Here is a 14,434-nt window from a genome sequence, read left to right on the forward strand (position 1 = left end):
CAAACCCTTCTCATTAAACATATGCTCTTATAGACAACATTACCATATCTGACCCTTGACCTCTGTGCTGATTATATGACCCCCGACCCTGACATGAAGTAGCTTTAGCTTCAGTCACTAGCGTGATGTCTACTGTAACAATTAATGCATGTTTTCATAATTAACCGGTGTAATCATAAATGTGTTCAGTCAGAGATTGAGCACTGAACACGTGTAGAACATAATGATGAAAACACAACAGAACACAAGACACTTCAGGTATTAATGTTGTGTTTTTAAAGATTTCATGTGAATATTATATCATTTAAATATAATTATTGTTCAACTGTTAATGTGTATTGAATGTGTTTATGATAATGACGATTGATTCACATATGATTTATTTACCTGAGTAAAACACAGCTGAGAAAACCAGATATTCTGTTCTGAAACTGTAATTCATAACCCATGTTTTAATGTTGCCTGTGAAACAGAAAAGATGAAATAATCACATCCACAATATCATTCACAACACCAACACAAATCACAATACAGCACTGAATATGTGTATGTATTATAATCCATATACTATATTAATGTATAATAATAATAAATGGGCCATACCTGTGAAGTGACTGATATATGGAGCCGCCCAGAGCAACATGAGCGGCCTCAGAGAATAAAGAGCACAGCAAAAGACCGACTCAAACACAGATCCTGAAACACAAGCACAGATTACTGTACAAATCAACAGATATATGACCATCATAATGCACTGATGAACCCTGACCTTCAGAAACACCCCAGAGGACAAACGCCAGAAACATCAGGATATTGGGACAGAAGACGAGACACATCTGGAGACGAAACACTGCATCTGGAGAGAACAGATGAAATAACACTCGCTCAGATAAACATTACACTTTACTGAAAGATTAAACTATCATTATCAGTCACTCAGATAAACATTACACTTTACTGAAAGATTAAACTATCATTATCAGTCACTCAGATAAACATTACACTTTACTGAAAGATTAAACTATCATTATCAGTCACTCAGATAAACATCACACTTTACTGAAAGATTAAACTATCATTATCAGTCACTCAGATAAACATCACACTTTACTGAAAGATTAAACTATCATTATCAGTCACTCAGATAAACATCACACTTTACTGAAAGATTAAACTATCATTATCAGTCACTCAGATAAACATCACACTTTACTGAAAGATTAAACTATCATTATCAGTCACTCAGATAAACATTACACTTTACTGAAAGATTAAACTATCATTATCAGTCACTCAGATAAACATTACACTTTACTGAAAGATTAAACTATCATTATCAGTCGCTCAGATAAACATCACACTTTACTGAAAGATTAAACTATCATTATCAGTCACTCAGATAAACATTACACTTTACTGAAAGATTAAACTATCATTATCAGTCACTCAGATAAACATCACACTTTACTGAAAGATTAAACTATCATTATCAGTCACTCAGATAAACATTACACTTTACTGAAAGATTAAACTATCATTATCAGCCACTCAGATAAACATTACACTTTACTGAAAGATTAAACTATCATTATCAGTCACTCAGATAAACATTACACTTTACTGAAAGATTAAACTATCATTATCAGTCGCTCAGATAAACATTACACTTTACTGAAAGATTAAACTATCATTATCAGTCACTCAGGTAAACATCACACTTTACTGAAAGATTAAACTATCATTATCAGTCACTCAGATAAACATTACACTTTACTGAAAGATTAAACTATCATTATCAGCCACTCAGATAAACATTACACTTTACTGAAAGATTAAACTATCATTATCAGTCACTCAGATAAACATTACACTTTACTGAAAGATTAAACTATCATTATCAGTCACTCAGATAAACATCACACTTTACTGAAAGATTAAACTATCATTAAACTATCATTATCAGTCACTCAGATAAACATCACACTTTACTGAAAGATTAAACTATCATTATCAGTCGCTCAGATAAACATCACACTTTACTGAAAGATTAAACTATCATTATCAGTCACTCAGATAAACATCACACTTTACTGAAAGATTAAACTATCATTATCAGTCACTCAGATAAACATTACACTTTACTGAAAGATTAAACTATCATTATCAGTCACTCAGATAAACATTACACTTTACTGAAAGATTAAACTATCATTATCAGTCGCTCAGATAAACATTACACTTTACTGAAAGATTAAACTATCATTATCAGTCACTCAGGTAAACATCACACTTTACTGAAAGATTAAACTATCATTATCAGTCACTCAGATAAACATTACACTTTACTGAAAGATTAAACTATCATTATCAGTCACTCAGATAAACATTACACTTTACTGAAAGATTAAACTATCATTATCAGTCACTCAGATAAACATTACACTTTACTGAAAGATTAAACTATCATTATCAGTCACTCAGATAAACATTACACTTTACTGAAAGATTAAACTATCATTATCAGCCACTCAGATAAACATCACACTTTACTGAAAGATTAAACTATCATTATCAGTCACTCAGATAAACATCACACTTTACTGAAAGATTAAACTATCATTATCAGTCGCTCAGATAAACATTACACTTTACTGAAAGATTAAACTATCATTATCAGTCGCTCAGATAAACATTACACTTTACTGAAAGATTAAACTATCATTATCAGTCACTCAGATAAACATTACACTTTACTGAAAGATTAAACTATCATTATCAGTCGCTCAGATAAACATTACACTTTACTGAAAGATTAAACTATCATTATCAGCCACTCAGATAAATATTACACTTTACTGAAAGATTAAACTATCATTATCAGTCACTCAGATAAACATCACACTTTACTGAAAGATTAAACTATCATTATCAGTCGCTCAGATAAACATTACACTTTACTGAAAGATTAAACTATCATTATCAGCCGTTCAGATAAACATTACACTTTACTGAACGATTAAACTATCATTATCAGTCACTCAGATAAACATTACTTTACTGAAAGATTAAACTATCATTATCAGTCACTCAGATAAACATTACACTTTACTGAAAGATTAAACTATCATTATCAGTCACTCAGATAAACATCACACTTTACTGAAAGACTAAACTATCATTATCAGTCACTCAGATAAACATTACACTTTACTGAAAGATTAAACTATCATTATCAGTCACTCAGATAAACATCACACTTTACTGAAAGATTAAACTATCATTATCAGCCACTCAGATAAACATTACACTTTACTGAAAGATTAAACTATCATTATCAGTCACTCAGATAAACATTACACTTTACTGAAAGATTAAACTATCATTATCAGTCGCTCAGATAAACATTACACTTTACTGAAAGATTAAACTATCATTATCAGTCACTCAGATAAACATCACACTTTACTGAAAGATTAAACTATCATTATCAGTCACTCAGATAAACATTACACTTTACTGAAAGATTAAACTATCATTATCAGTCGCTCAGATAAACATTACACTTTACTGAAAGATTAAACTATCATTATCAGTCGCTCAGATAAACATCACACTTTACTGAAAGATTAAACTATCATTATCAGTCACTCAGATAAACATTACACTTTACTGAAAGATTAAACTATCATTATCAGTCACTCAGATAAACATCACACTTTACTGAAAGATTAAACTATCATTATCAGTCACTCAGATAAACATCACACTTTACTGAAAGATTAAACTATCATTATCAGTCGCTCAGATAAACATTACACTTTACTGAAAGATTAAACTATCATTATCAGTCACTCAGATAAACATCACACTTTACTGAAAGATTAAACTATCATTATCAGTCGCTCAGATAAACATTACACTTTACTGAAAGATTAAACTATCATTATCAGTCGCTCAGATAAACATTACACTTTACTGAAAGATTAAACTATCATTATCAGTCACTCAGATAAACATTACACTTTACTGAAAGATTAAACTATCATTATCAGTCGCTCAGATAAACATTACACTTTACTGAAAGATTAAACTATCATTATCAGTCACTCAGATAAACATTACACTTTACTGAAAGATTAAACTATCATTATCAGTCACTCAGATAAACATTACACTTTACTGAAAGATTAAACTATCATTATCAGTCACTCAGATAAACATTACACTTTACTGAAAGATTAAACTATCATTATCAGTCGCTCAGATAAACATTACACTTTACTGAAAGATTAAACTATCATTATCAGTCACTCAGATAAACATTACACTTTACTGAAAGATTAAACTATCATTATCAGTCAATCAGATAAACATTACACTTTACTGAAAGATTAAACTATCATTATCAGTCACTCAGATAAACATCACACTTTACTGAAAGATTAAACTATCATTATCAGTCGCTCAGATAAACATTACACTTTACTGAAAGATTAAACTATCATTATCAGTCACTCAGATAAACATTACACTTTACTGAAAGATTAAACTATCATTATCAGTCACTCAGATAAACATTACACTTTACTGAAAGATTAAACTATCATTATCAGCCACTCAGATAAACATTACACTTTACTGAAAGATTAAACTATCATTATCAGTCACTCAGATAAACATTACACTTTACTGAAAGATTAAACTATCATTATCAGTCGCTCAGATAAACATTACACTTTACTGAAAGATTAAACTATCATTATCAGTCACTCAGATAAACATCACACTTTACTGAAAGATTAAACTATCATTATCAGTCGCTCAGATAAACATTACACTTTACTGAAAGATTAAACTATCATTATCAGTCACTCAGATAAACATTACACTTTACTGAAAGATTAAACTATCATTATCAGCCACTCAGATAAACATTACACTTTACTGAAAGATTAAACTATCATTATCAGTCACTCAGATAAACATTACACTTTACTGAAAGATTAAACTATCATTATCAGTCACTCAGATAAACATCACACTTTACTGAAAGATTAAACTATCATTATCAGTCACTCAGATAAACATTACACTTTACTGAAAGATTAAACTATCATTATCAGTCGCTCAGATAAACATTACACTTTACTGAAAGATTAAACTATCATTATCAGTCACTCAGATAAACATTACACTTTACTGAAAGATTAAACTATCATTATCAGTCACTCAGATAAACATTACACTTTACTGAAAGATTAAACTATCATTATCAGTCACTCAGATAAACATTACACTTTACTGAAAGATTAAACTATCATTATCAGCCACTCAGATAAACATTACACTTTACTGAAAGATTAAACTATCATTATCAGCCACTCAGATAAACATTACACTTTACTGAAAGATTAAACTATCATTATCAGTCACTCAGATAAACATCACACTTTACTGAAAGATTAAACTATCATTATCAGTCGCTCAGATAAACATTACACTTTACTGAAAGATTAAACTATCATTATCAGTCGCTCAGATAAACATTACACTTTACTGAAAGATTAAACTATCATTATCAGTCGCTCAGATAAACATTACACTTTACTGAAAGATTAAACTATCATTATCAGTCACTCAGATAAACATTACACTTTACTGAAAGATTAAACTATCATTATCAGCCACTCAGATAAACATTACACTTTACTGAAAGATTAAACTATCATTATCAGTCACTCAGATAAACATTACACTTTACTGAAAGATTAAACTATCATTATCAGTCACTCAGATAAACATCACACTTTACTGAAAGATTAAACTATCATTATCAGTCACTCAGATAAACATTACACTTTACTGAAAGATTAAACTATCATTATCAGTCGCTCAGATAAACATTACACTTTACTGAAAGATTAAACTATCATTATCAGTCACTCAGATAAACATTACACTTTACTGAAAGATTAAACTATCATTATCAGTCACTCAGATAAACATTACACTTTACTGAAAGATTAAACTATCATTATCAGTCACTCAGATAAACATTACACTTTACTGAAAGATTAAACTATCATTATCAGCCACTCAGATAAACATTACACTTTACTGAAAGATTAAACTATCATTATCAGTCACTCAGATAAACATTACACTTTACTGAAAGATTAAACTATAATTATCAGTCACTCAGATAAACATTACACTTTACTGAAAGATTAAACTATCATTATCAGTCACTCAGATAAACATTACACTTTACTGAAAGATTAAACTATCATTATCAGTCACTCAGATAAACATTACACTTTACTGAAAGATTAAACTATCATTATCAGCCACTCAGATAAACATTACACTTTACTGAAAGATTAAACTATCATTATCAGCCACTCAGATAAACATTACACTTTACTGAAAGATTAAACTATCATTAAACTATCATTATCAGTCACTCAGATAAACATTACACTTTACTGAAAGATTAAACTATCATTATCAGTCGCTCAGATAAACATCACACTTTACTGAAAGATTAAACTATCATTATCAGTCGCTCAGATAAACATCACACTTTACTGAAAGATTAAACTATCATTATCAGTCACTCAGATAAACATCACACTTTACTGAAAGATTAAACTATCATTATCAGTCACTCAGATAAACATCACACTTTACTGAAAGATTAAACTATCATTATCAGTCACTCAGATAAACATCACACTTTACTGAAAGATTAAACTATCATTATCAGTCACTCAGATAAACATCACACTTTACTGAAAGATTAAACTATCATTATCAGTCACTCAGATAAACATTACACTTTACTGAAAGATTAAACTATCATTATCAGTCACTCAGATAAACATCACACTTTACTGAAAGATTAAACTATCATTATCAGTCACTCAGATAAACATTACACTTTACTGAAAGATTAAACTATCATTATCAGTCACTCAGATAAACATTACACTTTACTGAAAGATTAAACTATCATTATCAGCCACTCAGATAAACATTACACTTTACTGAAAGATTAAACTATCATTATCAGCCACTCAGATAAACATTACACTTTACTGAAAGATTAAACTATCATTATCAGTCGCTCAGATAAACATCACACTTTACTGAAAGATTAAACTATCATTATCAGTCGCTCAGATAAACATTACACTTTACTGAAAGATTAAACTATCATTATCAGCCGCTCAGATAAACATCACACTTTACTGAAAGATTAAACTATCATTATCAGTCACTCAGATAAACATCACACTTTACTGAAAGATTAAACTATCATTTTCAGTCGCTCAGATAAACATCACACTTTACTGAAAGATTAAACTATCATTATCAGTCACTCAGATAAACATTACACTTTACTGAAAGATTAAACTATCATTATCAGTCACTCAGATAAACATTACACTTTACTGAAAGATTAAACTATCATTATCAGTCACTCGGATAAACATTACACTTTACTGAAAGATTAAACTATCATTATCAGTCACTCAGATAAACATCACACTTTACTGAAAGATTAAACTATCATTATCAGTCACTCAGATAAACATTACACTTTACTGAGAGATTAAACTATCATTATCAGTCACTCAGATAAACATCACACTTTACTGAAAGATTAAACTATCATTATCAGTCACTCAGATAAACATTACACTTTACTGAAAGATTAAACTATCATTATCAGTCACTCAGATAAACATTACACTTTACTGAAAGATTAAACTATCATTATCAGTCACTCAGATAAACATCACACTTTACTGAAAGATTAAACTATCATTATCAGTCACTCAGATAAACATTACACTTTACTGAAAGATTAAACTATCATTATCAGTCACTCAGATAAACATTACACTTTACTGAAAGATTAAACTATCATTATCAGTCACTCAGATAAACATTACACTTTACTGAAAGATTAAACTATCATTATCAGTCACTCAGATAAACATCACACTTTACTGAAAGATTAAACTATCATTATCAGTCACTCAGATAAACATCACACTTTACTGAAAGATTAAACTATCATTATCAGTCACTCAGATAAACATTACACTTTACTGAAAGATTAAACTATCATTATCAGTCACTCAGATAAACATTACACTTTACTGAAAGATTAAACTATCATTATCAGTCACTCAGATAAACATTACACTTTACTGAAAGATTAAACTATCATTATCAGCCGCTCAGATAAACATTACACTTTACTGAAAGATTAAACTATCATTATCAGTCGCTCAGATAAACATTACACTTTACTGAAAGATTAAACTATCATTATCAGTCGCTCAGATAAACATTACACTTTACTGAAAGATTAAACTATCATTATCAGTCACTCAGATAAACATTACACTTTACTGAAAGATTAAACTATCATTATCAGTCACTCAGATAAACATCACACTTTACTGAAAGATTAAACTATCATTATCAGTCACTCAGATAAACATTACACTTTACTGAAAGATTAAACTATCATTATCAGTCACTCAGATAAACATTACACTACACTTTACTGAAAGATTAAACTATCATTATCAGTCACTCAGATAAACATCACACTTTACTGAAAGATTAAACTATCATTATCAGTCACTCAGATAAACATTACACTTTACTGAAAGATTAAACTATCATTATCAGTCACTCAGATAAACATTACACTTTACTGAAAGATTAAACTATCATTATCAGTCGCTCAGATAAACATTACACTTTACTGAAAGATTAAACTATCATTATCAGTCACTCAGATAAACATTACACTTTACTGAAAGATTAAACTATCATTATCAGCCGCTCAGATAAACATTACACTTTACTGAAAGATTAAACTATCATTATCAGTCGCTCAGATAAACATTACACTTTACTGAAAGATTAAACTATCATTATCAGTCGCTCAGATAAACATTACACTTTACTGAAAGATTAAACTATCATTATCAGTCACTCAGATAAACATCACACTTTACTGAAAGATTAAACTATCATTATCAGTCACTCAGATAAACATTACACTTTACTGAAAGATTAAACTATCATTATCAGCCACTCAGATAAACATTACACTTTACTGAAAGATTAAACTATCATTATCAGTCAATCAGATAAACATTACACTTTACTGAAAGATTAAACTATCATTATCAGTCACTCAGGTTTATCTGCTCTTTCTGATCATTACATTAATAACTCAATCAAACTCAACACAACTGTAATATTATAAATGAGTAAACTACTGATAAAGGACAGAAGAGCAGCTCTTTTTCTCTTCTCTTGACTTACCCAGTAGACTCTGTACCACATTTATCTGGTTTGTAAATTGCCTGCGATTCCAAGGGAAGCCTCTGTAAACTGTACATGTGTATTCTCCTTCATCTCCAGCTCTCAGATTGTCCAGCCGGAGGGAGAAGTTTCCATCTTTAATGTGTTCAGTAATGAAATGAGCTCTATCCTGATAGTCCTGCTGCTGGACCTCTGGTCGACTCTCACCATCTTCATACAGATGAACCAGAGTCTCTGAGTCTGTTCTTCTCCATCTCACCTCCAGATTCTCAGTTAGTAAAGGTCCATCATAACAGGGCACAACCACTGAAGATCCCAGAGGAACAGGTGTGTGATGAGGAGGTTCCACAATGAATACTGAAAAAAAGAAAAGAAAAAGTGAGGCCAATTTTGCACTAAAAGCCCAAACATGTATTAAGGGTTGAACACAGAAGGTTGTTATTCCAGCAGTGAGAGAACTGAGATGTGTATGTGTGTGTGTGTGTGTGTGTGTGTGTGTGTGTGTGTGTGTGTGTCTGTGTGTTTGTTTGTCTGAGTGTGTGTGTGTCTGTGTGTTTGTTTGTCTGAGTGTGTGTGTGTCTGTGTGTGTGTGTGTGTGTGTGTGTGTGGGCATGTTTTCGTGAAATATCAGGACACAAATGTGTATAATGACATGGGTATTACAAAAAGAGGGTGAAATATGAGGACGTTCCCCATGTCCTCACTTTTCAAAATGCTTATAAATCACACAGAACAAGTTTTTTTTCACAGAAAGTGAACTGCACAGTCTCCTGTGAGGGTTAGGTTTAGGGTCAGGGGCAGTGTGTGTGTGTGTGTGTGTATGTGATGGGTAGGTTTAGGGGCAGGGGCAGTGTGTGTGTGTGTGTGTGTGTGTGTGTGTGTGTGTGTGATGGGTAGGTTTAGGGGCAGTGTGTGTGTGTGTGTGTGTGTGTGATGGGTAGGTTTAGGGGCAGTGTGTGAGTGTGTGTGTGTGTGTGTGTGTGTCTGTGTGTGTGTGTGTGTGTGTGTGTGTGTGTGTGTGTGTGTGTGTGTGTGTGTGTGTGTGTGTGTGTGTTTGTGTAATTACGGTGGCCGAGACAGCTCAACGCGCTGCAAATGAAGAAAACACATGCAAATAGAAAAAACATCTTCTTCAGTTTGACAACACATGTGCTGCAAAAGTCCACAACACATGCGAATAGAGAATACGCGCTGCAACACATTCCAGGCCCGGTGAACCGGCCCTTTCTGCGATGATCTGAATGATGATGATGATGATGATGATGATGATGATGATGATGATGATGATGATGATGATGATTAGGCTACTTTTAGAGTTAAATTAATATTTTAATTTGCACTACAATAATTTATAGTGCATCACATAACTGACACGCTGTAATAAGATTAGCTAACTCCTCATTAAAAAAACAAACAAAAAAAACACGTATAACACCTATCTGTTCTCATTTCTTTTAACTACGGGCCACAAGGGAAATATTAATACATACATTTAGGTTAAATAGTGTTATCAGAACATGTTGAAGAAGAGCTCTCATCGATGACTTTTAGTTTCACTTTCTGCAGTGAATAATTAATTGAGATTTGAGTCATAAAATAAAGTAAATTATAAAAAGTATATATTATTTATTATTAATAATTTATTAATAATATTTTTTAACACAAAATAATACCCCAAATCGTTTGTCCTGGCGCCGGGACTGGCATACCAAAACGAAAGTGTTAAGGGAACGCCAACAATTGACGTACATTAGTCTTCGGTGGGGTGCACCTGAAAGGTGTTTGTTTGTTTATTTTAACATTCTGATCGTATGTGCATTTTGAGCAGGCCTATTTGCAGGTGCGTTTTTGTATTTGCATGTGTTGTGGACTTTTTGCAGCGCTTTTCTCATGTGTTGTGGAATTTTTGCAGCGCATGTGTTGTAAAACTGATGAAGATGTTTTCTTTATTTGCTGGTGTTTTTTCTATTTGCATGTGTTTTCTTCATTTGCAGCGCGTTGAGCTGTCTCGGCCACCGTACGTAATAGTCTGCACTTATTTTCTGTTCTGTACTCGTGATACTTTTACTCGAGTCTCTGTACATTTTCTGTTTTTCCTGCGTGTTCTCTGAGCAATCATTCATGATGAATGCCAAAGCAATATTTAAAGGGTTGTTATTCACACCAGTCTATATAATAATGAGTTCAGCCTTTGTGCTGAGATGAGGTTCTCACAGGTCAAAAGCACAATAATTCCTTGCACAAATCTGGATTTTTTTTATATTATCTGCTAATAGTTTGTATGTGCATTTCATTTCTTGATTTCTTCTCTTAAATTGAGTGGGGATTTACTTTCCATAGACACACACACATGTACAAACCCAGCACCAGACGATAAATCACTTACATGATTTAATAATGCTGCTCATTCACAATTAATATGTTTATGTAATTAATAATATATGACCAGCCCAGACAATTATATTTATCACTTAAATGCATCAAACTAATGCTATTCAAAATCTGTGAAAAATATTTTTATTGTAACTATGTTTACGTTCTTTTGTGCCGCCGACGTCACACTGGATTTTTTTAAATTTTGTGAGTGACACTCAACAACTCAAATATAAAAGCTAAACATGCCACATACCTTTGGAAAGCTGAGATTCTTGTGAATCGAATGATGTAAACCATTTCAAGATGCAGTGAGCAGATGAAGAGGCACAATCAGTGTCTTTGTCAGACCACCAAACTACGCTGACCGCCAACAAATTTTTACGAATTCAAATTAAAAGTGTCCTTGTCATCCAAACATCATCTGTATCCATGAAAAAACGCTGTAATTCCACTCTTTAGGGTCCAGGCAATCCAAATTCAGTGAAATATTTAGTCCATAACACATTTATATAGCAATAAACAGCCACAGAATGTAGTAGTACCATTTCCAAAAAGCGGAGAGTGCTATCCAGTCTTCTGTCAGCACTATATGTGCTGAATGGAAAACTCCAGGAAAAAAGGTAAACAATGAAGTTCGGCGGGTTGCCGGACAAGATGGCGGACTGAGCAGTCGACCCTTTTCTGCTCCATTAATGTGTCCCGAATTAATTAATAACTGATGCCTCTATACTCCATTCACTGGATGTATTTATCTGTTCAATATACCCGGCACTGATTCTCTCAAGGTGGATAACGTATTCTTGTTGAAGTCACTGGTTTAAAGAAGTTCAGATGGAAGTACACAACTACGCGATTGACATCTATGTCTCAAGCAAAAGAGAGAGATGTAACTCGGATCCACCCACCCTGATAAAATCTCAGACGAGGAAAAAGTCAAAAATGTCATCTGGTGTTGACCCATCCGCCGATGTACCGAACACTGCTATCCTTGAAGCGATCAAAGCACTTACTGTTAAAGTTGACGAGCAGCACGAAGACATTAGTGCGCAACTAAAACAGCACAGCGCCATGATCACCAGCGTAGCAAAGGCTGTGCAGATTCAGGCCGAAGAGTTGAAAGATTGTAGAGAAAAAGTGAACGTGATGGAAAAGCAAGTAGACATGCTCGCTAAATCTGAAAAGTCGTGTCTTAGACCAGGAGAGATATAAGAGAAGATGGTGCCTCCGCATCAAAGGAATGAAAGAAAAGCCTGATGAAAACATAAAGGAAGATGTACTCCAGCTTCTTGTTAAAATTACCCCTGAATTCGCTCCCAACATGGGTGACGCGGTGGATGTTGTGCATCGGGTAGGAAGAAAAGAGGTGAACGGATCCAGAGAAATAATCATTCTCTTTGCTCGTAGAGGAGTCAGGGATGAGGTGTGGAAAAGAACGAAAGACTCAGTGGTGTGCAAGAATGCGGGAATCAGATTCGCGGAAGACTTAACAAGAGAAGAGAGACTGGCAAGACGAGCGATGTGGCCGAGAATCGAGCAAGCCAGGAAAGAAGGAAAGTCGGCTGGATTTCGTGGTCCTTATGGATATATAAATGGGAAGCGTATTTCAGAAAACTAACGGGTTTGAACAGAGATTTTCAAATGAACGATGAGTTGGAGGACAAACAATAAGGGACTCTGCATTACTTATCTGTTTAGTCTAGCGATAACAAAGTTTTTGAAAAGTTCAAAATCAGTGAAAAGTTCTCATGTTTTCGTTATTAACTAATGTTTCATTTGCGTCTTTAAACTTTAGGGGTATGAAAGACTCTGTTAAGAGAAAAGGAATTTTTCTGTTTTGCAAAAGCCAAAAATCTAGTATTTTTTTTCTTCAAGAAACACATTCGGAAGTTTCGGATGTTCCTTTCTGGCGTAATCAGTGGGGTGATGACATGTTTTTTAGTCATGGCTCGAACCGATCTGCTGGGGTCGCTGTTTGTTTTCAGAAATGTCCTGGTAAAATCATCTTTCACAAAGCAGATGACGATGGTCATTGGCTAGCAATAGTTCTTAGTTTAGAAAAATATTTTTCATTTTGATAAATGTGTATGGTTATAATAGTCGCATCCAAAATAAAGAGTTGCTTTTTGAAGTTACTAATATTATTAATGATTTGAAGGCCACTTACCCCACAGAGTTTATTTTAATTGGTGGTGATTTCAATTTAACTCCAGATGAGTGGCGTGACAGACATCACTCTAAATATAATGCCCCACAAATCAATGAAATAATTCAAAATTTTTGCTCTTCAAATCAATTGAGTGATATTTGGAGACTACAAAACCCAGATATTAGACAGTTTTCTTGGATTAAACCCAATGCAAATGCTAGATCAAGAATTGATTACTGGCTTGGAACTGAGGCTAGCTGAGGTTTCTAACTATGTGTGTAAGTGTACCATCTCTAGTGCTCCATTAACTGACCATTGTTTAATTGATTTAATTTTAAAACCAAAGGAAGACTCTCACAGTTCAAAGGGGTACTGGAAATTTAATTCTGACCTATTGAATCACGAAGACTATGGAATATGTATAAAGAAGATTATAACTAATATTGGTAAGAAATGTATGTCTAGTGGCAGTAAATGGGAATTTTTTAAATAAAAACTCAGAGAATACTCAATAACTTATGGGATTAATATTAAGAAAAAGAGACAAGAGAAGGAATT

The 14,434-nt window shown here is 32.8% G+C and overlaps 1 protein-coding gene across 1 annotated transcript in view; it reads right to left on the bottom strand.

Moving 5' to 3' along the window:
• LOC307126463 (uncharacterized protein) overlaps positions 1 to 14,434 on the bottom strand; it is a 225,217-nt gene that overhangs the window by 67,871 nt on the left and 142,912 nt on the right. The window contains exons 10-13 of the mRNA XM_079816977.1: positions 9,355 to 9,711; positions 770 to 856; positions 604 to 696; positions 388 to 462 (exon numbers count right to left, since the gene is read on the bottom strand). Coding sequence (XP_079673103.1) covers positions 388 to 462; positions 604 to 696; positions 770 to 856; positions 9,355 to 9,711 — 612 coding nt within the window. The remainder of the gene's footprint in view (positions 1 to 387; positions 463 to 603; positions 697 to 769; positions 857 to 9,354; positions 9,712 to 14,434) is intronic.

This window comes from Gobio gobio (assembly GCF_949357685.1).
Source record: "Gobio gobio genome assembly, chromosome: 1".
Classification (NCBI taxonomy): Eukaryota; Metazoa; Chordata; class Actinopteri; order Cypriniformes; family Gobionidae; genus Gobio; species Gobio gobio.